The sequence below is a fragment of the Myotis yumanensis genome, unplaced genomic scaffold (genome assembly GCF_028538775.1).
Source record: "Myotis yumanensis isolate MYYU_CA2020_CCGP unplaced genomic scaffold, mMyoYum1.0.hap1 SCAF_13, whole genome shotgun sequence".
NCBI classification, from domain to species: domain Eukaryota; kingdom Metazoa; phylum Chordata; class Mammalia; order Chiroptera; family Vespertilionidae; genus Myotis; species Myotis yumanensis.
Genome location: NW_027223764.1, coordinates 40,948,288 through 40,974,366, shown reverse-complemented (window position 1 = coordinate 40,974,366; position 26,079 = coordinate 40,948,288). Strand labels below are relative to the sequence as shown.

The 26,079-nt window shown below is 53.6% G+C and overlaps 2 protein-coding genes across 3 annotated transcripts in view; one reads left to right on the top strand and one right to left on the bottom strand.

Annotated features, from left to right (window-relative positions):
- Nucleotides 1–8,149: 8,149 nt before the first annotated feature.
- TACR2 (tachykinin receptor 2) lies at nt 8,150–22,460 on the top strand. Of its 2 annotated transcripts, none has more exons than XM_070432895.1 (5): nt 8,150–9,180; nt 13,875–14,069; nt 16,165–16,318; nt 17,650–17,759; nt 21,026–22,460. In XM_070432895.1, exons 1-5 carry the CDS (start codon nt 8,789–8,791, stop codon nt 21,240–21,242), a joined length of 1,068 nt encoding a protein of 355 aa, XP_070288996.1. In that variant the 5' UTR covers nt 8,150–8,788; the 3' UTR covers nt 21,243–22,460. The 2 variants fall into 2 exon arrangements, with proteins under 2 accessions (XP_070288996.1, XP_070288995.1); XM_070432894.1 differs by having other exon boundaries at nt 17,563–17,759.
- A 786-nt stretch (nt 22,461–23,246) lies between these two features.
- Nucleotides 23,247–26,079, bottom strand: part of HK1 (hexokinase 1) — a 63,618-nt gene continuing 60,785 nt past the window's right edge. The window contains exons 17-18 of the mRNA XM_070432892.1: nt 25,648–25,881; nt 23,247–24,119 (exon numbers count right to left, since the gene is read on the bottom strand). Of these exons, the coding sequence (XP_070288993.1) occupies nt 23,975–24,119; nt 25,648–25,881 (379 nt within the window). The 3' untranslated portion in view covers nt 23,247–23,974. The remainder of the gene's footprint in view (nt 24,120–25,647; nt 25,882–26,079) is intronic.

The following is a 26,079-nucleotide window of genomic DNA, read 5'->3' as shown; positions in this document are numbered from 1 at the left end:
TTAAAACTCATACTCCTTGCCAAAACCGGTTTGGCTCCGTGGATAGAGCGTCGGCCTGCGGACTGAAGGGTCCCAGGTTCGATTCCGGTCAAGGGCATGTGCCTGGGTTGCGGGCACATCCCCGGTGGGGGGTGTGTAGGAGGCAGCTGGTCGATGTTTCTCTCTCATCGATGTTTCTAACTCTCTATCTCTCTCCCTTCCTCTCTGTAAAAAATCAATAAAATATATTTAAAAAAATACTCATACTCCTTGCCTGGCTAGTGTGTCTCAGTGGTTGAGCATCAACCCATGAACCAAGAGGTCCCTAGTTCGATTCTCGGTCAGGGCACATGCCCAGGAGGCAGCTGATCAATGTTTCTCTCTCATCTATGTTTCTATTTCTCTATCCTTCTCCCTTCCTCTCTCTCTCTCAAATCAATAAAAACATGTTTAAAAATAAATAAAATTCATACTCTTTTACACATATGGTATAAATTGGTAAATTCCTGAATTTCAATGAGAAAAGAGATAAAGCTACAATATTTCAGTAGAAAGAGTGGGTTCCTTAAAAGAGTATCAGACAAACATTAGATTTTTCATTTTTAACTCCTGAATCTGGAATATAGGGAAACAATATCATAGATTATTGAGAGGAAATAACCACAATCTAAGAATCTCTATATCCTGTCAAAATTATCATTCACTGAAAAGAAAAAAGAAAAATATTTTTTGAACATGCAAATTCTCAGAGAAAATACTTGTAGGGGACAGGAAGAGATTAACCAAAGAATTTGTATACATACATGCATAACCCATGCACACAGACAATAGTGCAGTGAAGGCCTGGGGGTGCATGAGTGGGGTGGGGAGAGTCAATGGGGAAAAAAGGGGACATCTGTAATAATTTCAATAATAAAGATAATTTTTAAAAAAGAAAATACATGTACCTATCCATGTTCCTATCATACACGAATAGAAACTTCCAGGAAGTACTCTAACCAAATGGCAATTTAAATCAGAACAGAGATGTTGAGATGGAGGGAAGACAGAACACAATGGTGAGCAATATATACAGTTAAATCTAAATGCATGATGGCGATTTAATGCCCAGGTTTCTAATTGGGTGGAAGTGGTCCATTTTTTTGAAATGCAGGAGAAAGGGGTGTGTGTAAGAAGACCTGCTGATTAGAGATGGTGTGTGCTTATTACAGGAAGCTTCGTTCAATAAATAGCTCTTGCTGTGGTCATCATTATCATAATTATCATCATCATATGATTGACAGGTGCTTAAAGCCCTGTGGTCACAAGGATTAAAGCAGTGAGGTCGCCCTCTACTGTTGTCATCTGTATATTACAGACACTCAGGCAGCAACCCGCATGCATGCAGCAGTCTGTAGGCACGCAGCAATTGAGTTGGGCCCAGTGCGGGCAGAAGTGGGAGATTAGAGATGAGTAAAACATACTCTCCTCTTTAAAAAAAATGTTTTATTGATTTTAGAGAGAGAGGAAGGGAGAGGGAAAGATAGACAGAAACATCGATGAGAGAGAACATGGATTGGCTGCCTCCTGCACACCTGGTACTAGGGAATGAGCCCACAACCCGGGCATGTGCCCTGACCGGGAATCGAACCAGTGACTCCTGTGCATGGGTTGATCTCAACCACTGAGCCACACTGGCCGGGCAACATGCTCTCCTCTTCGTGCTCAGGCCAGCTCTCCTCTTCGTGAGCAGCCCCCTGTTCAACCCAACTGTAAGGGTCTCCTTTGGATGAGCCACTCTCTCTGCAAAGTGCTCACATCATGGAGGATGCCTGAGCAGAGAAGAGGTCGCTGGACAGGAGTCTGGAGGCCCGAGCTCCAGGCACAGCTCTGCTAGTACTGGCTGGCTGACCTCCAGTGAGTGCTGTGTCTGGGCATCACTGTCCTTATCAGGACCAGGTGCCTCTGGCGGGGGGCGGGGGGGAGGAGGTGCCCTAAGACTGTGTCCGTGTAATGGCCACAACAGTGGGTAAGACTGACATCCTCTGCCCTCCAGAGAAGAGACAAGGGGCAGGCTTGTGTTCTCCAGAAGGGCCTGTCAGGTGCCAGTGGAGAACAGAGAGCAATGACCTGGGGGGCTCTCAGGAGGAGGTGGCATCCCACCTGGGCCCTAAAGGGATTAGTAAATAGTGTCTATTGCCAAACACTTCGCCCTTTGGACATTCTGGAAACGCTTGTCATCACAGAGAAGCTACGCCCTGTGTTAAAATAAAAAGGGTGTGGGCTGTGGAGTCAGACCGGCGTTCCCTGTTGGCTCCTCCAACTGTGTGACCTTGGACATGTTATTTAACCTTTATGAGCTTACATTCCCATTCGAGAAATGGGGATATAATAAGGTAACAACAGCAAACACTTATTCAGCCCTATGTGCCAGGTACTATTCGGAGCAATTTGCATGTATAACTAATTTAATCTTCACAACGAGTCTATAAGGTGGTACAACTAGCCTCGTATTACAGATGAGGAAAAGGAGGCACAAAGAGGTTATGTAACTTATTCGATCACCAGGCACAGGGTTGGCTCTCAGTAACCGCTGCTGTGACCACAGTAATGACAGTCGCCTGATTGTACTGAAACAGGTGAGCTCACTGTCAGAGCTCGGCCTCCTGGGTGGGTCAGAGTTAGGGAGAGAGTTTCAAGAGACAGAAAGTGACATTCCCCAGCAAGCACCGAGCACAGCGCATGATCGTCTGTTCATTGTCACATTGTGATGCTCTGATGGTTCCTGGGACTTCCCAAAAAGGGACCGTGTGGGCAAGGAGGAGTAGGGGCTCTTAGAATTGGCTTCTTCCCTCCAGCCCCAGTGAGTACCACTGTGCCAAAAACCAAGTGGGTCTTGAAGAAGGAAGACATTCCCTCTCCCAGCTTCCCTTGCAGCTAAGGGTGGCCATGTGACCCCATCTGGCCAAGCAGATGTAAAGGACATCTGCTGGGAGGGTCCTGGGAAAGGTTTTCCTCCCTGACAGAAGAGAGAGGCCTAGAAGGAGAGTTCTTTTCCTCCCAATCCCTTCCTGGAGTGGGAATGCTCTCATGTAGGAACGTGGTATTTGGAAGGCCATGAAAAAAAATTCTCATAGAAATTTTGATATTGTTGAGGTGTTTAGCATGGAATCACCTACATCCAGACTTCCTGTTGTATGAGAAAAAATAAGAACCTATTTGTTTTGCCCTAGCCGGTTTGGCTCAGTGGATAGAGCATTGGCCTGTGGACTCAAGAGTCCTGGGTTCGATTCCGGTGAAGGGCACATGCCCAGGTTGCAGGCTCAATCCCCAATAGAGGGTGTGCAGGAGGCAGCCAATCAAAGATTCTCTCTCATCATTGATGTTTCTATTTCCCTCTCCCTTCCTCTCTTAAATCAATAAAAATATATATTTTTAAAAAGAACCTATGTGTTTAAGTCATTATTACCCACAGTAAAAAAGCATCCCTAATATTACATCCAAGTTGTTTCAGTGTGTTCGTTGCTATTTATTTAATTAGCAAATAATAAGTGAGCATATACTATGTGCCAACCCCAGTGGAAGGAAGGGAACTTCCTGAAGGCAGAGACGTGATCTTTTCTCCTAACTCTGGGCTGATCATTGGAGCACCTGCACAGTCCACAGACCTGCCGCCGGGCCCAGGGCTTGGCAGACCCTTCGCCAACCCCCTTGGCCTCACCTCATCCGCCCACAGAGCTTGCTGCCACATTTGCCAATGGCCTGGGCAGACACCAAGGCCCCTCTGTCTGCACCCAGGCTGTCTCTGGGATGACCCCCAGTTATCCAACCAGGCAGCGGGTGTTGGGGTGCCCCCTCCTAGGACGGCCTCGCCTACTTCCTCCTCCGCCTGCCATAAATGGGCAGGTTTTGCTGGAGCCTGATGCTGAGAAATGGATTTGTTTTGTGTTCCGCGCTTCTGAGCTCTGTGTACACCAGGACCACAGCAGATGTAAACACTCCGCCTCTCTTGTCCAGCCAGATAAACTTCAGGCTTTCAGGGCGGCGCGGCCCAGCACACTCAGTGTTTAACAGCGGTGTCAGCTGCAGCCCTTGCTCTGGGCTGAGGCCAGTTCTCTCCTCCCTCTGAAGTCCCAGATCCGGGGCCCCAGACGCTCAGGCCAGCGGGCAGGGGGCGCAGGGCTCATCTCCTAAAGGGGCCGCCTGGAACCCTCTAGCTTAGAGGCAAAGGGGGCTATCCATGAGGAATAAGTTCTGGAATGCTCCAGAGACCCCGTGTCCGCCAAAAGCCCCACCCTTCCTAGGAAGACATGTGATTTCAGTTTAAGCTTCAGATCCTGTGAAAATAAGGATCTACTCCCTTCACCCCTGACAGGGTGATATTTTATTTTATTTTATTTTTTAAATATATTTTACTGATTTTTTACAGAGAGGAAGGGGGAGAGATAGAGAGTTAGAAATATCGATGAGAGAGAAACATCGATTAGCTGCCTCCTGCACATCTCCTACTGGGGATGTGCCCGCAACCCAGGTACATGCCCTTGACCGGAATCGAACCCGGGACCTTTCAGTCCGCAGGCCGACGCTCTATCCACTGAGCCAAACCGGTTTCGGCGACAGGGTGATATTTTAAACTTCATTTTATCATTTGTTATTCACTTATTCTCCTGACATTTATTGAGCATCTACTATGTGCCAATGTGCAGGCATTATACTGCCCTGCCTACTCAGAGTTGCCTGAAATCCCATCGTTAATGCTGGTCTCATTAGTTTAAGGCTTCCTTATCTATCTGTGTCAGATATAGACATAAGTAGCTATGCAGATCTATAATATCTATTCTATGTATAAGATTCCCTGTCCCTCTCCCCTGAGTCATATTTTAAATGTTATTCATTTTCAATCAACCCACATTTATAGGGCACTCGTGGTGTGCTGGCAGCTCTCCTAGGCACCAGACATAAACAAGACACAGTCCAGGCCCTGAGGAGCTCCCTATCCAGGGAGGTGGCTTTGATGGGTCCCAAGAGAGAGGAGGCAGGCAGACCAGTAAGGCCGCGGAGGACAGAGGGAAGCGATCAGGGGCACGGCCTCACCTCCTGGGCAGGCAGGCATTTCATCCTCAGGGCTCCCCCTTCTCTTCTCCAAATGAGGAACTAGATTGGGGCTCCTGGGTCCTTGAATTTCATGGACCAATCACATATCAAAAACCTAACGGAGGGTACCCTGTGCGTCACCAACTTTTTATTCCAGTAAATAAGCAATTTTAGAGAAAAAGGAAACCCAGGCTAACTCCCACCTGCCATCACCATTATTTCATGAAGGAAATGACATTTTAACCCTTTAAAAAGCAGGAATGAAGACTGATCCTTCCACCCAATCCATTTAGCTGAATAACAAGCTCACGGTGTTGTCGTGGTCCTCATGCTGCCCAGTCCAAGGCAACCATGTGGTGGCTAAGAGACCCACAGACCTTCCCAGCCTAGTGCCCGTGATGCTGTGTGACTCACTGAAGTCACGACCGAGTGGCCCAGGCCCCGCAGTGCCCTCCCTCAGACACCGCTGCAGAAGCACGCAGTCTACACGCCTTCCTGGAGCCCCTCTGCTCTCCGTCTCCTTCCCTCACCCCTGCAGCTGCTCCACCTTCTCCTCCTCCAAACCCCTGAAAAAGACAGCTCCACTCTCAACTCCAGTCTTCAGGCCTCCAGCCCAAGAGCCACAAGTACAGAGGTCACGAGGAGCATGGGCGAGCTCACACCCATGTCCCGGAGGCTGCTGCTCGGCCCGGTGCACACTGACCTGTGCTCCCCGGGCTCCCTACAGGATGCTGGAGAGCCGGAGGCAGACAATGCTCGGCTCTCCCCTCCTTCAGCCATTGTCTCAGCTCAGAGAGCTGCCCTGTGCAAGGCCACACCCCTTCTCGGGGCAGCCCACACCCAGTGATCCATGTGGAAGTGTAAGGCCTGGCCGCCTTTGCCCAACACCAGGTGACACTAAAGGAAAATTCTAGTCGAGTGCGGCCCATGGGCTGTCTAAGGCTCCCTTTACCGCATCATAACTCAACTTCCTCCTCCGCCCACTCCTGCTTCCGCCTCCCTTCCCCAGGTGAGGATCCCTGACAAACAGCCTGCACACTAAACTCTGAATCAAGGGCACTTCCTAGCAGTGGTTCTCAACCTTGGCTGCACATTAAAATCATCTGGGAATCTTTTTAAAATCCTGATTTCTGGGCCTCACCCTCCGGAAATTGTTTCTTTGTTATGGGGTGAGGCCACAACATTAGTAACAAAGAAACAGAATTTCCGGAGGATGAGGCCCAGAAATCAGGATTTTAAAAAGATTCCCAGGTGATTCTAATGTGCAGCCAAGGTAGAGAACCACTGCCCTAGACGCTCCCTGTGCGCCATCAGCTCATCCAATCCTGGCCAGAACCGAGGGCCAGCCCCTTCCCCCTCCACTTCCTGGTGGAAGGGCCATCCCACACACAAACCTCCATGAGCAAACCAGCGTCTTCATGTGCCCACAGGAGCTAAAGGAATTCAGACTTTTTCTCTCTTTTAACAAAGACTAGCCTTCAAGAGTGTCGTATAGCGATGGGCTCAGCAGGTCCACCCCAAACAGCAAGGCTGGTCAGTAAGTAACCCCTTTGTCCAGGGCGCCCCCCCACCCTCACCTTCCATGAAGCTACCAGCACACAGCTGGAAAGCTGCCAGCACACATAGTTTAAGGGGGGATAATAGCTCTTAGGTTTAATGGTTCCAAAATAGAACCCCTATGACATATGCAATGGCGGTGGCAGGATGATGGGGGATTTGTACTATTATGGGCTTCTGTGACTGGTAACACGCTCGCAAGGGTGCCAGCCCTGCACTGTGCTGGCACCTGAAGCTCAACAAATTCAGCTACCTGGGAGCAGGCGGCGGACCAGCGAAGAGAGAGGTTGCCTTTGCTACATCCTGCTTCCACACCGGTCTGCCTCTGAGCCCTGGCCGCAGAGCAGGAGACACAGATAAGCCCCAGGGCTGTGGATGCTGCTGCTGCCGCCAAATGAGGAGATCAAAGGCAGAGGCCCTTCGGCCAGGACAGACGTCCAAACAGGCTGGTGGCTTTCTTCAGAGAGGGAACAGGCTTCTGCCCCGTTGGCCTGGCCAGGACTGGGCCAGGTGTGCCTGGAGCTGACCCGGGGAGGGCAGGAGTCCCAAGAGCCCCATGACTTCCAGGGAGCAGACCCTCCCCAAGGCACAGGGCTGGATTCCAGGACACAAGCGCACACTCAGCACAGCACGGCCATCGGTGCTAGTGAGTGAGAGCCCGCCTCTGCGTAATGAGGGACACGCTCCCCCGCCTCTCAGGTGTATGTGAGCAGACAAATTCCGGCTGCCTGGGAGTTAGCTGCTCTGCTCAGCGCTCACACGTGCACACAGTCAACAACCAAGAGCTGATTCCTGTTGGCAAACCCAGAGCAGCCCCAGCCAGTCCTTCCGGGGCTCACGGGAGAGGCAGCAAGCCCTGACCTTATCCTCTGTCCTCTGAGAGGGGTTAACCGAGGTCGTGGGGCCAGCAGCACTAGCGTCACCTAGGAACTGGTCAGAAATGCTTTGAGTTCTGTCTTCTCCTTCCTGCAGAGCCCCGAGCTTTTGAGGTGGGAGTAGGGGGGTGGCCCCTATGCTAAACAGACTTTACACACAGTATCTCATTTAAAACTCACAAAGACAATAGTCTTCATTTAACATCATGGATAGTTTCTGCGACTTTAAGCAAAACGATGCATGATAAAACCAGCTTTACCATAAGCTAACTGATATAAACAGAATTAAATTCCTGCGGCATCTCATTAATGTTATGATGAAACAACACGGAACAAAATAACGTTATTCAGGGACCGGCTGTATGTCGCGAGGTGGACGCTTTCCCCCGATCCTTTTCAGCTGGGAAAGCCAAAGTTCCAAGAAGTTAAGAGACTTGCCTGGCATCACTGGGGCCGACTCTCACCCAGTCTGGCTCCCAAGTACGTGCTCCTAAGCACGTTCGACATGTAGCTCCTCGCCTGGGCTGAATATAAACACCCCACCGAGGCCCGTGCCCTTCATGCCAGCCCCCACCCCGCCACCCCCACTTCTCCCTGCCTGGCAACCAGTCCTGAATGTTTCCTCAAGAGACAGGGCTGGGCCATCCACGCAGGGTTGGGACGAGGGGCAGGAGCCAGAGCCCCGTCTCATGAGCAGGCAGCACCTCTGCCAAGGCCCTCGGCGGCCCCGCACGGGGGAGCAGCGGGGAAGGCAGCGGTCCGCGGGCTGGCAGCCCGGCCTGCGCCCCGAAGCCTGGGGAGACAGCGGCTGACCTGTGGAATCGAAGACTGCTGCTGTGTGCTCATCTGACTCAGGCCGGTTCCTGAATAATATTAGGGGGGACCTGGGTTTGCGTCCTGGCTTGTCCCCAATGTACGGAGTGACTTGGGCTGGTCACATGGTCACCTCCCCTTGGAATCTGTTTTTTCATCTCTGCGGTGAAGCGGTGACTGACTGATCATTTGCAAGGACATCGCCTGCTCTGAAGCCGTGTCTCGGACGCTAGAGTTCCAGGTGCCATTGCAGAAGTCTGGCCAGGACCTGGGGAGCTGAAATGCCAATGGATCTGGAACCAGCTCTCCCTCAGCCGGACTCATCTCTGCTTGAGACTTGGGAGTGACCCCTGCTTTCCCTGACGTGCCTGGGTTTGCACCTACTTCCCTCTCCCCCATATACTCACGCCCAGAGGATTTCTCTCCTCTGGCATATCCGGGCAGGGCACCAGGGTGCGGAAGGAGCTGAGGAGCCAGACCCAGAGGCAGCCATGGGGACCTGTACTGTGGAGACTGATGCCAACATCTCCTCTGGCCTTGAGAGCAACACCACGGGCATCACCGCCTTCTCCATGCCCGGCTGGCAGCTGGCACTGTGGGCTGCGGCCTACCTGGTCCTCGTGCTGGTGGCCGTGACGGGCAACGCCACGGTCATCTGGATCATCCTGGCCCATCAGAGGATGCGCACGGTCACCAACTACTTCATTGTCAACCTGGCCCTGGCCGACCTCTGCATGGCCGCCTTCAACGCTGTCTTCAACTTCGTCTACGCCAGCCACAACATCTGGTACTTCGGCCGCGCCTTCTGCTATTTCCAGAACCTCTTCCCCGTCACGGTCATGTTCGTCAGCATCTACTCCATGACCGCCATCGCCGCAGACAGGCAAGAGGCGGAGGGGGTTGGGAGAAGCTGGGGGGAGCCAGCTCACGTTGCTGGGGCTCAGATGGGGCTGGTGACTGAACCCAGGGAGTTGCCTCCCAACCTGGTCATGATCCAAACCTACGCATCCGGAAGGCAGGGGACTGTGGGGCTGAAGCAGGTGCGGTGGAGGCTAGACTCAGGGAGAACTTCACACCAGATGGTTGTTCAAGGCAGGGCAAGAGTGGCAGTGTTTAAGGAACTTTCTGGAGTGTTCTGTTCTGAAGTTGCTCTTCGCTGTGGGGTCTGTCTTTTGCTACAAGGAAATTGCTCATACGGTTTTCCTACTCCTAGAGAGATTAGACGAGGGGGGATTTAATATTGCATGCAGTTAGCATATCATTACACGGAGACCATTATTTTCCTGTGGCTGCTGTCAGGGGCTGCAGACTGACTTCTGCTGAAGGGGTCGGGGAGGGATGCAGGAGTGGTCAGTGGGCAGATACGAGGTCCTTGTAAAGCGGGTGCTGGGGCAAGCAGGGCCCAGGGTGAATGCAGAGGGGGACTGTGTGCCCCTGGGGGAGTGTGGTTGAGACAAACAAAAGGAAACAGAGGAAAGACACCAGACATGTGGGAGGCAGGGAGGGAGCCCGCACCCTCGGAGAATCAGATGCCTTGTCAGGATGGTTTGATGTGGCTCACGGTCCCCCAGCCCAACCCAAATACCCCGGCAACCTCTCACCTACAGCAGCTCACTTCTCTGCTCTGGGCTGTTTTATTATAGTTTCTCTGAAGATTTCATTTGAGAAATTTGTTTCTACTAATTAACAACAAAAAGAAAGTTTAAGACCATTCATCTAGACCAGTGGTTCTCAACCTTCCTAATGCCATGACCCTTTAATACAGTTCCTCATGTTGTGGTGACCCCCCCAACCATAAAATTATTTTTGTTGCTACTTCAAAACTGTAATTTTGCTACTGTTATGAATCGTAATGTAAATATCTGATATGCAGGATGTATTTTCATTGTTACAAATTGAACATAATTAAAGCATAGTGATTAATCACAAAAACAATATGTAATTATATATGTGTTTTCCGATGGTCTTAGGCGACCCCTGTGAAAGGGTCGTTCGACTCCCAAAGGGGTCGCGACCCTCAGGTTGAGAACTGCTGATCTAGACACACGTTCTAATTTTGCATCCAGGGAAACTGAGGCTAGAGAGATGTGCAGGATCCCCTGCGGTCAGCCAGCAAATCAAGGGCAGGACCGGGTGACCGGAACCCAGACACACACACCACTGCCACCACAAAAAAGACCTTTAACACCCCCCGGATATAACTGAAAGTCCCACTAAGATTTTCTTCCTTTCACTCAACAAGTATTTTGAGTGTGTCGTCTATTTCAGGCATTGGGAATATACAGCCATAGGAGACAATAGTCCCCAAATCATGACCTCATAAAAGCTTCCTTTTTAAAACTTCCAGGAGACCAGGCAGGAGGCTGTTGAATAGTAATCCAGGTGAGAGAGGAGGGTGGCTCCGGTCAGGGTGGTAAAGTGGAGACTTGTCCATTCATTTCTTCATTCATTCATATGTTCAATGCCTACTGTGTAGAGATGCTGTTCTGGGCATTGGAGGGGGCGGGAAGAACAGAGAAAAATGCCTGCCCTGGTGAGAAGTTAAATAATAAATGCATGCATAAATAAATTATCCATGGCATGTGGAGTCCCAGTTCGCCAGGCTCCAGCAGTGCTATGGGGAATGTTAGGAAGGGGAAGGGAACCCGAGGTGCTAGGGGGTGTGTGTTGGGGTGGGGGCAGGTTGTAGTGTTAGACAGGGCATCAGAACTGGACTCGTTGTGAGGGTAGGATTTGAGCAGACAGAAGGGAGGGGAGAGGATGAGCCTCCCGGGCTCTGGGGAAGGAATGTTCCAGGCAGCAGGCGCAGCAGCAGCCACGGCCCGCGGCAGGAGCATGCCTGGGGGGCGTGAGGAGCAGCAAGGAGGCGTCCTCACCAAGACCAAGACGGGGCGGAAATGCTCTTGAGCACAGTCGGTTGCTCACTTCATGCCCCAGACCTCAAGGCATACAGCTCAGGGCAAGGGCCAAGTAAATAATAAATAACAAATAAATAAGTAATAAATAACACGTGAGGCCGGTCCTACTGTCCCAGGCCGCTCCTCTGTAATAGACCACGAAGAAAAGCTCTCCTCTCCCACCCCACCTCCTAGAGCAGGAAGGACACCTAAGCCCACCCGTTGACTCTGGCCGCCTACATCATCGATGGGGGTGCAGAATCCTCAAGAACCTTGAGGACCCAGCCAGTGTGGCTCCTTGGTTGAGCATCAACTCATGAACCAGGAGGTCACAGTTCAATTCTTGTTTGAGGCCCATGCCTGGATTGTGGGCTCGACACCCAGTAGGGGGCATGCAGGAGGCAGCCGACTAATGATTCTCATCATTGATTTCTTTTTCTTTTTCTTTTTCTTTCTTTCTTTCTTTCTTTCTTTCTTTCTTTCTTTCTCTCTTTCTTTCTTTCTTTTTTTGGCTTCAAAAAACTTTATAGTTTTATTTGGTCCAATGCACGGGAGAGGGCTTCAGGGTATTAAAAGAATGGCTAATAGTTTTGGGGAGAGGCTCAGGTTAAAGCCAGACACCAGGGGATGCAGAGGGGCCCCTCAAAGGCCTCTGGGCTCCAAAGGCTCCTAGTTGTGCTTGAGGGTGAGCCGTTGGAAGAGACTCTCACCCAGCCCAGCCCCCCGCCCAGCCCCCCGCCCAGCCTGGGGGCAGCAGCCTGCGGAGGTGAGTCAGGTGTCACCCATCTTCTTGATGAGCTTCACCTCCTCACCCTGGAAGTGCTTCTTGCAGGAAGTCACAGAGGTCTGTGCGGGTAGAACCAGGGCCTGCAGGTCCAAAGGGCCTGGTTCCGGTTCCTCTCCAAGGCCAGGGCAGCTCCATGGCGTCCTGAGTTTTGCCCGCTCACTTTGGGAGGCTTCAGTGCATCCTGGAGGAGAAGGCGGCCTCCGCGCTTGTTTTGCAGCTTTAAGAGACGCTCAGGGCCCTCGTGCTTCTCCTCTGCCAACTCGGGGAAGAAGCGGCCCCCGCCCCCAAAAGCTACACCCTTGTGGTCAAAGTAGAAGCCCAGAGAGAGGGAGCTGTGGGGCCCACAGAGGCAGGCTGGCCGGGCCGGTGGACCACAGCCTCCTCCTCAGTGGAATAATTCTGATGAATTTGGGAGCTCGTGGTTGTTCGGAAATAAGGAGTTAAGGTGGAAAAACAAACAAACAAACAGACAAACAAAACGGTGTGCTGGCTGATCTCGGAGGTGCTTCTGAAGGTGGTGACTGGTAAGACGCAGGAGGGTGACCGGAGGCTGGAAGAAGGGGCGTCCCTGGGTCTGTTCTGTCCAAACACTGTGGAAGCAAAAGACAGATCCGGGACCGCCGAGGGCACTGCCATCATTGATGTTTCTATCTCTCTCTCCCTCTCCCTTCCTCTCTGAAATAAAAAAATAATATATTTACTTTTTAAAAGACAGAAGGGTTAAAAAAAAAAAAAAAAAAAAAAAGATGAACCTTGAGGAACATGGCCTACTTCTCCTGCTCGGGTACTCGGCCTGGGTCCGGGCTGGTGCACACCCACGATTCAGGCAACACTTGTGCACACACCTGGGTCCGGGCTGTGGCCCCCGGCCAGACCATAGTCAAGGGAGAAGGTCAGTGTCACAGGGTGGGCAGGGCTGGGTCAATAGTCATCTAGTCCAGAGGTGCACCAGCTATGGCCGTGGACTGTGAGCGAAATGAGGGGTCATGAATTTGGAGGGGGGTCGCAATTACCAATGTAGGTTCGCTGGGACTCCAGCAGGGCCTGGGACTGTCACCAATAGATACCGGTATCACAGGTACTTCTGTTGTGCAGAAATCTCAAAGCATCGCCTACACTCATCAATCACTACTTCAAAATCACCATAGTTTCCAGACCTGCTGGTAGATCTTGTTGCTTAGTGGATGGATAAAGAAGCGGACATATTACTATAATGCCCCAACTTTATTTTATATTTTAATGATGGTATTTCAGTGTAACTGATTGTCTTCATAATCCTGTGTGCTATACCGCAAAGGGTCACACAGGCAGGCTGTTCCATCACCAGAGGGAGCCAGGGAAGGTGCTGGCAGTGCACTGGCCACATGCAGAGGGCATTGAATGCCGCGTTTAAAGGTTTGGGCCTGTGCTGTCCGATAACGGAGCTGTGGCCGTATGTGCCTATTTAAGTTCTAATTAATTAAAACTGCCCGAACAGGACAGTGCATACAGAGAGCGTTTCCACCATTGCAGAAGGCTGGCGGCAGCACTACTGTGGGCTCTGTCCAGGGGACTGCTGGGCTCTGCTCAGGTTTCTGAACAGAAGAGGGACTGGCCTAGGGCTGAGCTTCAGACAAATGTCCAGAGATGGACTTCCAATATGGCCACACTGCTCTCTTGTGGCCACGGAGAGCAAGTCCATTCTCAAAGGGAGGGGTGTACTGGGGGTCTGGGCTGGAGTTTAGGCCACAGTGTGCCATGTGGCTGTGGGAAAGCCACCAGCCCCGCTGGCTCTCTGCAGGTCACCAGCAGCATGTGGGGAACAGGGTAGAAGGTGTGGACCTGCAGTGGGGGAGCAGGAGGGGCTGATGTGACAGGAAGGCACCCACTGCTTATACTGTCCCTTGCTCACAGGTATATAGCCATCGTCCACCCCTTCCAGCCACGGCTCTCAGCCCCTGGCACCAGAGCAGTTATTGCTGGCATCTGGCTGGTGGCCCTGGCCCTCGCCTTTCCCCAGTGTTTCTACTCCACCATCATCATGGACCAGGGAGCCACCAAGTGCGTAGTGGCCTGGCCCAAAGACAACGGTGGCAAGGTGCTCCTTTGGTAAGGCCTGGGGGTGGGGGGAGCATGGGTGTGTGTACATGTGCATATACCTGCCAATGTGTGTGCTTGTGTGTTTGTACATCCATGCATGTACATATGTGTAGGGTGTGCATGTGGGTACACACATGTGTCGGTGAGTGTACTTGGGATTATGTGAGTACACGTGTATACTACAAGTAACATCAAGTACTAAGTGTCAGGCTTGTTCTAAGTATATTACATATATGAACTCATCTACTTCTCTTAATATTATGGGATATGTATTATTATTATTCCCATTTTTCAGATGAGGACACTGAGGAGCTAATAAACTAAGTGATGTGCCCAAGACCATTCAGCTAGTAAGTGGTGAAGGAAGGAGCTAAACACAGGCAGTCCTGCCTCAGAGCCCAGTCTCCCCGCCCGGCCCCAATCTGCCCCTTCAATCAGGATGTGTGCCCTTAAATGAGAATATGGATGCGTGCACATGTGCATGTGACACTGTGTGTGCAGGTGCGCTGCCCCACTCATGTCTGTGAGCATTTGTGTGTGTATAAGTATGTGGGTGTGCTTGTGGGAATGTGTGTGTAGGTCTGTGTTCAGGGGAGGGCACTGTAAAAGCTCGGGCCACACGGATCAGGGTATTGAGGCAGGAAGGAAGGGCAGGGAGGGGATGCAGCCTGGATGTTTTGGGGGTGTCAGGTGCCTGCCTGTGCTGAGGTGGGCGCCAAGGGCTCTGAGGGGGTGGGTAAACCAACCTCAGCGTGGTCCAGCTGCTGTGTGTCCCGGGTAAGCCCTTCCCCTTCTGGGCCTCCATATGTCTAGTCCTCATGGCGTGGCTTCCTGACGCCCAAGCGTGGCATGGTCGGTTGTAGAGGATAAAGAACTGGTTGGGGACTTGGAGTCCTACTCTGTCCCTGCTGCTGGAAGACCCTTCGTAGACTCTTAACCTCTCTCTCAAATGGGGGTTATTAGTGGAAGGACCTTGTCCAAGGGCTGCTGTGAGCACACAGGAGAAAATGCCCAGAAGCCCTAGCACCATGCCTGTCACGGAAGTGGCGCCTCAGTACGTGGCGGCATAAATAGGGGACAAACGACCACAAACCTGGAGGTGGCAGGTTTAGTCCAACAAGGACCCAGCTGCCCCAAGCATGAGGATCTGGGCCGAGGGCTGCCAGGTCACCAAGCAACACAGCCCCAGGACGTCCTGGAGGAGAATGCGGCCTGCCACATTCCTTCTATCCATAGGTATGAGGCTCCAACCTGGCTTGTTTCCCCAGGAAAACAAGCAGCTCCAACACCACCCCTTCCTGGTCCCCATCTGTCCTGGGCACCCGCCAGAAGAGGGCGGCGCTGTGGCCTCAGTATTGGTGAAGGCGCCATTCCTCTGAGAAGCCTGTTCCTGGGGACTGTTGAGTTTGAGGGCAGGCCCTGCCCAGGGTCTCGTCCCTACCCTGCACCCCACCTTCTCAGAAGGAGTCCCTGCTGCAAAGCCGGTCCCGTAGTGACCGGTTCCCATTTTATGGCTCAGGGAGGGATGGAGAGCAGACTATTCTGGGACTGGCCACTGGGAGGCGGTGTTCCCCACGTTATCCCAGGCCTCCCCGCCCTGAGAAGGGCCAGTGGGAAGGCAGGGTCTGAGCACCTGCTCCTGGGGCTGGTGCACACCCACGATTCAGGCAACACTTGTGCACACACGTGATTCTGGAAGGAGAGATTCCGAATTGTGAGTAGCGATGGGGGCGGAGAAGTAATTTTACTTCCTCCTTTGTGCTGAATGACATTTTAAGTTTTAAACAAATGTATGACTTGGGTAACTTCTTCCTTCCTACTTACTCCCTTTTTGGTGCTTGTCTATCAGAGCGGACGCAGGGCTAGCACTGGTTCCCTCCTGCAGCCGGAGAGCCTCTGTGGGCAGGTGCTGGCTGACGTTGCCTTCATTTATTTATTTATTTATCTTCCTTAATTCAAACTAAGGCCTGGGGGGGTGGGGGGGGCGCCAGGGGCGACCCGAGGGCAGCTCAGGGGCGCCCGCGGGGTCCTGGGGACCGAGCGCTGGCAGAGGCCGAAGTCGCCCCCGTACTGCAGGTGCCCAGGCCCTTGGCTCTCCCTCCAGGTACCACCTCGCCGTGATCGCCCTCATCTACTTCCTGCCCCTCTCGGTGATGTTCTTCGCCTACAGCGTCATCGGCTTCACGCTGTGGAGACGTGGGGTGCCCGGGTACCATGCTCACGGCGCCAACTCCCAGTACCTGCAGGCCAAGAAGAAGGTGGGCTGGTTGTGGGGGGGTCTGGACAGGGAGGGGCGGAGCCGAAGCCGCTCTTCTGGGCTCCAGGCCCGCCCTCAGGGGGGCGCCGCGGAGCACAGGAGCCACAAGTCCTGGCCGGAGCCTGAATTCTTCTTCCAGGACAGGCCGACTTGCCCTTGGTCTTTAGCTAAACACAACGTTAAAGGAACTTCCCAGAATGTTAGGAAAATCGGGAAATCCTAAAGCCCCACAGAATTTCAGAGACCTCCAAGCACCTTAGAATGACAGTAAAATCTTACACCGTTGAGTAATCAGAATGTTGAATTTAAGAAGTCCCGCAGAACTACAGGAGGCTCCTTGCTAGGATCACAGGAGAATTCTCTGATGCTGGAACTGCAGACCTCAGAGATCATGGAGGTTGGGCTGCCTCCCGGCAACATCATCCGCCTTCAGTATCCAAAGGAAGGGCCAGTGTTCCCCCTCCTCCCTCCCACGCAGGCCCCCAAAGATCCTGGTGCAGGCGCAGAGCTCATCCTTGCCTTGCCCGCTTCCTGTGAGGCAAGCAGGGAGGTGATAGGTTAATCACATCATGCATCAGGTCGAAGTCTCGACTTCTCATCTACTATTTGGACATTTTCAGGGCAATTCGGGGAGATGGTTGGATATAGGACACCATGTGGGTGTTCCTCCACATGGAGAGCTGGTCTCCATTTGCCAGCCCAGGCCTGTCTTCCATCCCTCATGGGGTACTGTGCCATGCTCAAGGGCGCCTGCTGAAACCAGCCATGTTGGGGGGGGGAGGGGGGTCAGCTGGGCCCTGGGCACAGGCTGGGGTCCCAGGTTGGAGCCTCATACCTATGGATAGAAGGGCTGTGGCAGATACAGTCCCCAGGGAGGGCAGCAGGACTGGAGACCCATAGCTGGCATAGGGACTCCCCAAAGGATGGGGTTATGAGTGAGCCTCATCCACAAGGGATCCAGGGCACCTGTTAAAGGAAGTGGCCACTGAGTTGGGATTCAAGGAGTGAGGACTTCAAAGGAAAGACAGCAGGGTGGGCAGAGGGACCAGGCTGAGCAGAAGCCCCTACACGGAGGGCCCAGGAATGTCTGAGCAGCGGATGCCCCAGGGGACTGAGGCCATAGAGGTAGACAGGACCTGCTTGTTGAGGGCTTCCCAGACTGGCAAGAGGGCACCCCACCCCACCCCGGGGAGGACAGGGGCTCGGGGCTTCCAGGTGAGGGGTGACCTAAGCCTTTCCCCGCAGTTTGTGAAGACCATGGTAGTGGTGGTGGTGACGTTTGCCATCTGCTGGCTGCCCTACCACCTCTACTTCATCCTGGGCAACTTCCAGGAGGACATCTACTGCCACAAGTTCATTCAGCAGGTCTACCTGGCGCTCTTCTGGCTGGCCATGAGCTCCACCATGTACAATCCCATCATCTACTGCTGCCTCAACCGCAGGTGAGTCCTCATCCTGCCCCTCTCCTCAGCCCTCAGGGCCCCAAGGCCGGGCCCTGCCTGGCCTTCCCTGAGCAGCTTGAGCCTGTGCCCCTGTCCCCTTGTGCCCCCTAATCCCACATGGGATTGCCATCCTCACAGTGAGCCCACAGCACCCTCCTCCTGGTGTGAGCCCACCTCCTCCCCAAAGCCTTGCCCCATTGTTCTCACCATGTACCTGCTCCTGCTCTCTCTTCTGAGGTTACCTCTGGAACAAGGAGAGAGAGGGACCGAGAGATGGAGGGAGGGGAGAGGCAGAGAGAGGCAGAAGGACAGACAGAGAGGGAGGATGGAAGGAGCCCAGTAAAAGACTTCATCTGTTCTGACATTTTGTAAAAATATATTTTTATTGTTTTCAGAGAGGTAGAGAGAGGGAGAAAGAGAAATAGAAACATCAACAATGAGAGAGAATCATTGATTGGCTGCTTCCTGCACACCCCACACGGGGGATTGAGCCCACAACCTGGGCATGAGCCCTGACCAGGAATCAAACCGTGACTAGGTCGTGCTCAACCACTGAGCCATGCCGGGAGGGCTGCTCTGACACTTTTAAGAGCTCCTGCAATGAGAAGAACCAAGGACTGTCCTTGGGCGAGGAGAGCACCAAGCAGTGGGAAGCACGTGATCAGAGACCCAGAGCCAAGCCTGGCGGAGGGGCAGCCTGCTCCCTGGGAAGATCACGGTGCATTTCCTGCCCTCGAGGGGCGTTCGGGGCAGCTGGGATGTGACTTTGGCAGAGACAGCCAGGGAGGATGGAGCCACGGCCTCAGTCCTCCCTGACACCACCTGGTTCTCCCCACTGTGTGCTGCTGGGGAAGCAGAGTCCCAGAGACGGGCTGGCATTTGCTCTGGGCACTTGGAGAGGTGGGAGGAGCGGGGCCAGGCAGAAACCCCAGCACCCAGGAGCCCTGCTTGCAGAGCAGGCCATGCAGCCTCAGAAACCCCGAAGGTGGGGTCAGGCCAGAGGAGCTGAGAGGTGGACACCGAGTCTGACCTTAGCTGAGAGTGATATGGGCAAGGTTAGCCCTGGGCCTCTTTGCTCACGCCTTCTTGTCACCTCCCTGCCCACGTGTCCAAGCCGCTCATGCCTTTTTGTCACCTCCCTGCCCACATGTCCAAGCCGCTCATGCCATTAGGGTCTTTGTTGCTCAGACATCCTGCCCACCTGGGGAAGGCCAGAAGGACGTGAGAAAACTATAGTGTATTGAGTGTTTAACGGGTGCCAGAACCCTCAATTGTCTCCTACAAGGTAAGCAGATAATCGAGGGAGGGAGGTGTTCATTCCCATTTTACAGATGAGGAAACTGAGTCTCAGAAAAGATGACTTTTTTCCTAAACTCACACAGCAAGCAGTGGAGCCAGCATCCATGTCTCTCCAAGACCTGTAATCCTGTCCCCACACCACACATCTCTCTTGCATGCAGCTTGCAGAACTTGGGGACAGGGACTGTCACACGAGGGGCCACCAGCACGCACTGTCTGCTACCCAAGGAGACAGTCGCCAGGGCTCTGCTTCCCCAAGGGACTCCATCCTTGTCCTTCCGGTTATTCAGGCCAAGAACCTGGGAATCATCCTTGATCTCCTCTCGCGTGCCACCTCCCCTGAGACAAGTTCTGAGTCATTCAGTGTTTGATGACACTGGTGCTCCCGGCAGGGACCTTTGTGGGGACTATGACCACCAAGGGGCTGTGTGTGCCTGGCACTGTTCCAGGCACATGGGAGACACCGGTGAACAGAAACAACGCTCCTTCCCTCCGGGAGCTGACATTCTAGTGAGGGGGCCAGACAACAAGCAGACATAGTGAGTGCATGAGGCATGAGGTGGTAAGTCCTACGGAAAAGAGAAAACACGAGAGCTGGGTGAGGGAGGACAGGAAGGGCTGGGGAGGTAGTGGGCATGGGGTACAATTTTACAGCGTGGTCAGGGTAGGCCTTCTGGAGGAGTCTTTTGAGCAAAGACTTGAGGGTTGAGTGGACCATCTGGGAAGAGTTCTAGGCAGAGGGAACAGCCAAGGCAAAGGCCTTGGGGCCAAGGGAAGGCCTTGGCTGGTACTCTGACCTGGGGCGCCCTGTGGGGCTGAGCCCAGGGGACACGCTCTGACGCCTTTGAAAAGAATCAGTCTGGCAGCTGTGCCGGAAGTGGACCACAGCGCGGCAAGGGGGAAGAGGGAGACGATGGTTAGGCTAGCGCAGGAATCCAGGCAAGAGACGGTGGGTTTAGACTGGGGTGAGGCGTGGTGAGTCTGGATATTGCTAAGGCAAAGCCAACAGAGTGGATGGAGGGGAGGTGGCACGCGAGAGATCAAGGATGACTCCCAGGTTCTGGGCCTGAATAACCGGAAGGACAAGGATGGAGTCGTCAGCTGTCAGGAACTGAGATGCGGAGGACAATGAGGAAGGGGTGTGGGGAGGGTGATGGTTAGCTCAGGCGGGGACGTGCTGAGCGTGGGTGCGAGGGGCAGAGGCCACTAAGCTCCCTCAGTAAAGGCATTTTTGGGCCACACCGTGGAGTCTTGTAGCGCCACAAGGCAAGGAGCTAAAGTCAGACCTGCTCTTCTGGACCACAGAACCGTGTGGTTCCTGGGAACAGTCAGTAGTTCTCTCCCCCTCTCGGCAGTCACGCAGGGTCTCAGCTATTTCTCTTCCTCCCCGACGGGCCGGTGCTCGCTATACGCCAGCCCATTTCCTCCACTCCCGACCGGCTTCCTCTATCCCTAAGTTGTATGTGGATCTCTAGTTACATCTCAGTGATGCCGAGGAGAGAGTCATTTTTTATGCAAACGTACCCAAACTTCATAGTTCCAAGTGTATGTTTTCTTGGGAGAGCACCCTTTTTCCACCCAACATTGCCAAAGCCCCAATTTTTTAAGACTCCTATGAACATTCCTTTACAAGTCAGTGAACAAGCCAAACAAGAAAACCTGTTGTTACTATATAGTTTATACTTGGTTTCTTTTTGTCTGTTGGTTATAACAAGTGGTGTACTTCGGCTCGGTCACCCACTTCCATCACTAGACTTAGCTTCCGATTACTCCTGGCTATTTCAAAAAATCAAATCTACCAAGGACAGTGTCTCCTAAAGATAGGGCCCCTGAGCAGTGGGAGCTCCTGGGAGTGAGGCAGTGACTTTCCTCAAGGGGAGCTGGGCTCCTGGAGGTGGGGGCAGCCACACGACAGCTCCTGTCACTGTCCCCTCACCCCCTGCTCCAGCTGCCCTCCATCCCCCCAGGTTTCGCTCTGGATTCCGGATCGCTTTCCGTTGCTGCCCATGGGTCACGCCAACCGCGGAGGATAAGATGGAGCTGACTCACACGCCCTCTCTCTCCAGGAGGGTCAACAGGTGTCACACTAAAGAGACTTTATTCATTAGTGGGGATGTGGCCCCATCTGAGGCTACCAGTGGGCAGGCTGGGGGTCCCCCAGATGGGGTGCCTACTGAATCCTGAAGCCTTGTGCCTGGCTGCAGGGTGAGGCTGACACCCTCTGAGAAGCAGCAGGTCAAGAGACCAGATGTGAAAATCTGGCCCATGCCTCACCCTTCAATACGTGGATGGAAAAACAAGACGGGTCTGGGAACTCTACAGCGGATGCTGACTTTAAGGGGACCTAGCCTTCCCTCTCAGTGCTTCGGGGGATCCAATAGGAGTCAAAGACGACAGTCTGAGCGAACACATCTAATCCAGGAGTTGCAAGCTCAGACGCCTTCCTGGGCATACATCATGTGTAAATTGGACCCAGTATAAAAGGAGAACTGCCAATATGATGATAAAAGGCCATTGGTTTCCAGTGTTGGGGTAACAGGGAACAGTGGGGACTGTGGCAAATGAGAGGACATAGGTATCCACAGAGGACAGTAGCTGATCAGCTCTGGACAAATGCTGCCATGCGGTAATGGGAACTCATTGTTGCCAGATCTAAATCCAGAGAAGCCAGAAATCCAAAACGTGTGAGGCTTCCGGACTTGCTGCATTTGGCTCACATGTTTATAAATGTTGGGTACACAAAACAAAACTCACCTGTGGGCAGCACCCAACAAGACACTGATTCTTCTCCGGTGAAAAGGTCAGAAGGTTCTTGTTTTGCAAAGCATCACCTGTGAGTCAATCCAAGGCCTCTCTGCTCAGCATCTAAGAACTCAGATCCAGCCCAGTAGAGATGGTGGTTAAGAGTCAAAGGAATTGAAAACTGGGAAGAAAATGAGGCAAAGGGAGCCCCAGCTGTGCTGCCTCAGACAAGTCACTCTGACCCTCGGCTCTTCCTCCCCCCGTGGCGGTCTCCCCGCGGCGGTGTGTGGTGAGGATGGCGGAAGTGGTGCCTATGAACTACCAGGCCAAGCACAGGTTAAGCGCTTAATAGACAGCAGCCATGGCCTTTGTTACTAGCATGCCGGCCGTCTTACAGAATGGCGCCTGCAATCAGCAACACAACTCTTACCCCCACTTCCACAACAAGAAGGTGGCAGCCAGAAGCCACCAACTGTCCCGACGCCCGGACAGCTCCAGGCCTGGCCCAAAGCCCACCCCCCCACCCCCCCCACCCCCCCCCCCGCACACACACACACCACAGGGTCCCTGCAGAAGAACCAAGATTAATGTTGTGTTCTCCACAAAGATCACTGTGCACAGGCATCGGCACTGCCCAATAAAGGGACTGGTCTCACCACACCAAGGGAGCATGCGGTCAGTCCTGGGGGGGGCACCCGTCCGGGGGGGGCACCCAGAGCTGTAGCCATGGCTTGGGAGGCTCACGTGCCCCCCGTCACAGGCACCGGAATGCAGACTGATGTGGGCTCCTCCGCAGGGACGGGCTGTGGGAGGATCCAAAGTGGAACAGCGGCCTCAAGGCTGAGGAGGGGTAGGGACGCAAGGGTCAGCCAAGGGCCAGGCTCCTGCGGAACGGTTAATGTCAGGCGGGGGAGTGGAGAGTGCAGCCACCCTGTGCCCAGGCTGCTGCAGGACTTCATCAGCGTTGGGCCTCGGTCCGCCATCCCCTGGATGTCAGAGTTGGCAGAGAAGGTGCCGAGGGCAGATCTGCTTGGGGTGGCAGGGGAGGTGGATGTGGCCCGGCCTCTCATTAAACCCAGACAAGTGGACTTTTTTCCTTGTTCCCACAGCAAGTGAGGAGGCCAGGCTGCAGGAGGACAGAGGGCACCCCTTTACCTGGGACAGGGGCTGCAGGACAGAGGGCACCCCTTTACCTGGGGCGGGGGCTGCAGGAGCCTCTCCCCAGGACAGGACCCTGGGGCTGGAGCAGGTGCTGGAAGACCCGGGGAGAGGCTCGCCCTGACGCAGCAGGGAGACACCACAGGAGCCCAGAGGAAGGCGGGGGCTAAAGCACGCGATCTTCACCTCAATTCCCCCCTTGACCAGGCGGCCACAAAAATCCCCAGGGTTTGGTTTTCGCCGCTCCATGTCCTCCCCGGTCCCCGGCCATCAAGCATCACTCAGGTCTTTGAACTGGTACAAAGTTTACTAGGTCATACGACATGGCTCACAGAAGCGAAGGGACATTCCAATGAGGGCACTGTTTTGTTGTTGGTTCCTTTTACACAGGAGACAAGACACTTTGCCACAGGACCACGCACCTCCCCCCCCAAGACAGAATGCAAGACAGTCACAACATGGCTACGACCAGGTCCACAGACACACAACCCAGTGGCATGGACACGCCCGGACGGGAACCTTGGGAGGCCAGCAGTGGGTGCTGGGACGGGAGGAGGAGGCGAGCGCCCCTGGGCGGAGCGCAGGCAGTGTCTGCTGGTGATAATACATTTCACACTGGGGTTCGTCCCCAAGGACGGGCTGCAGACGCCCATGAGGCCTGTCGGATGGTGTGACTTGTCATCTCAGGCCAATAAATAATGTTGGACGAATGCATAAATTAGAATGGACGCCAGGACACTTCACACGTGGGGAACAGACGGCCAGGGTGAAATCAACTCATGCAGAGTGGCAGGGAGGTGAGGAGGGCCCGGAGGTGAGAGGTATTATCAACAGCACACACTCAATTCTGTACCCTACGTTAGGCGCCAGTGGTCGGCGTTTGCTCTCCTCCCGCTGTGGCAGTGGCGGGCTCTGGTGCTGGCGTCTCCCAGCTCCACTCGCTGGGAGATTGGGGGGGTCACTGCTTGGAGAGAGAAGTAAGTGTTGGAAGGGCAGCAGGCTGGGGTCCGGGGCTCTTAGCTGCCCCGTTCGTCCCGGAGCCGGACGCCCACTGCCGTGATGAGGGCAGCTCCCTTGCCACTGCCATCTTCGGACAGGAGGAAGGACACGTTACACTTTGGTGACAGTTCCTTCACGGTTTGGTGCATGATTCTGGAGAAGCTGAAAAAGAGAAGAAAAGAGCAGGTAGGGTAAGATGAAAAGAGCCGCTGGACCCACCTGAAGATGTTAAAGGACTCTAATAATAAGGAGGGCAAACAAGACAGGAGGGGCTGCTTAGCAGCAGCTGTGGCTTATTGAGAATGGCAGGTGGATTTACAATCCTATGATTACAATTCTCAGCTGAGAATCAAAACCAAACTACCCTGTACAGCATATAAGGGCCAGGGCATGAATAATACACTGAGACACGCCTGTCCTCAAAGACACACCTTGAGGTTCCTAGAGGACCAAAAACCAAGAGCTGTGCGAGGGCCTCCATGGGCAGGAAATCATCTGCCCACAGCTGCAGTCCTCGGACCCCCCAGCCCATCACCAGCTACAGCCCAGCACCAGAAGCCAACAGGGGGAGGCCTGCTAGTGAAGGAGAATCTCTAAATGAGAGGTGACTCGAGGTTCTTGCATTTTTTGTTGAAAATGAGACAGACCAGACTGAGGATGCTCAGGACATGGGGGCTCTCAGAGGTCACGTGGACTGCCCTTTGCGGAACACCTACCATATACCTACACTTTATAGACATAATTTCCAGTACCGCCAGCAGCCATTTTCCCATGAGGAAGGTGAGACTTGGCAAGACTGAGCAACTGAACACGGCTTCCAAATGATGGTGCCAGGATTAAATCCAGGTGTGTATGGCTCCAAAGCCTAGCTCTAAACCACACCTGGGTGCTACCTCAGGTGAGGAAGAGGGTGGCTATTAAGGTGGAGCCAGACAGACGGGTCCATCCCCAGCCATAGCCATGAGGTAAGCAGGAAGTGCCTACGATGAGTTGGGTAACGTTGCTGTTAAGTAGGGTGACATTATGGCCTGGTGTAGCTGGGATGGTCCCAGTGTAATTATTAATAGCACTCTCTTCGCTGACAAAAGTATCCAAGAGTTCAGACAGTAAATTATATGGTCACTATTCGTAAGAGCCAGGTTTTGGGACGCGCTTGGCACAAACAGCAGATGCGGTGTCGGGCACTTGACCGAAAGAAGTTCCTCTCCAGGCCCCTCCCTGCTACAAGCCCAGAGCCAACACTACTCCTGTGTCTCCTGGCAAGCTGATTTAGCAGATGAACAAGACAATGAGCCCTCCTCCCCCTTTCCTTCACTCCCTCTCCCCACTTACCAAATAGCCTCCTGGCCAGGCTGCAGCTACCCAGGCTGATGGGGCGGCCCACACCCCTCTCTCCCTCCTTTCCTGCTCCCCACCTGGACTCTGCCCGACCTAAATGGGCCCAGGAGGAGCGGGGAGAGGGACACGCCATGGCCCTGGTGTAAGCTGGCCAGGTAAAGCTCGAATCTGCCTCTCTCGGTTAAACTTCAGAGCAGTCCACGACCTCATCCCAGCTCAGCCCCAGTCCCTGAGCGCACAGCTGTCAGGTGAGGCATTGTCCTGGTGGGACTCACCTCCCGATGCCCCATAACCATCAAAGGACCTTGCAGCCCAGGGAGCTCCGCCCATCCCAACCGGAAGCCCCACTCACTGCGGATGAAGCTTGTAGAGAGTTCCATCCACCCCCACGGTCACGTCGAGATGGTCCAGCCCTCTGTTTTCTCGGATCTTATCCACCACGGCAGCCATGCCTGCACCACACAGCTGCGCGGCCCTCTTGGACACCACGCCGCACACGGTCTTGACGAGGATACTGTCGTCGCAGGTGCTGTTCAGGCCCAGCTGCTGCAGGATGGCCCGGACCTGGAGCAGCGCCAAGCGGTCACTGTGGGAACAAGAGCAGGAGGCTGCATGAAGCAGGACCCACGGGAGCAGCCCGGGAGCCCACTCACTGTACTTACCCGTGAATAGGTCATGGGGGCTTTTCCCCATCTAAGTAACATTTATTTGTAAATTTTTAAATGATTCCCCCAAAGTACTACCTGTTAAATTGTAGAAAATCTGGCAAATGTAGAGAAATAAA

What these genes read in the sequence shown, in the direction of transcription:
- TACR2 (XM_070432894.1), top strand. Translation starts at nt 8,789, where the DNA reads ATGGGGACCTGTACTGTGGAGACTGATGCCAACATCTCCTCTGGCCTT. An exon ending in ACCGCCATCGCCGCAGACAG is followed by an intron (nt 9,181 to 13,874) that starts GCAAGAGGCGGA and finishes CCTTGCTCACAG; the next exon opens with GTATATAGCCATCGTCCACC. An exon ending in ACCTGCAGGCCAAGAAGAAG is followed by an intron (nt 16,319 to 17,562) that starts GTGGGCTGGTTG and finishes CTTTCCCCGCAG; the next exon opens with TTTGTGAAGACCATGGTAGT.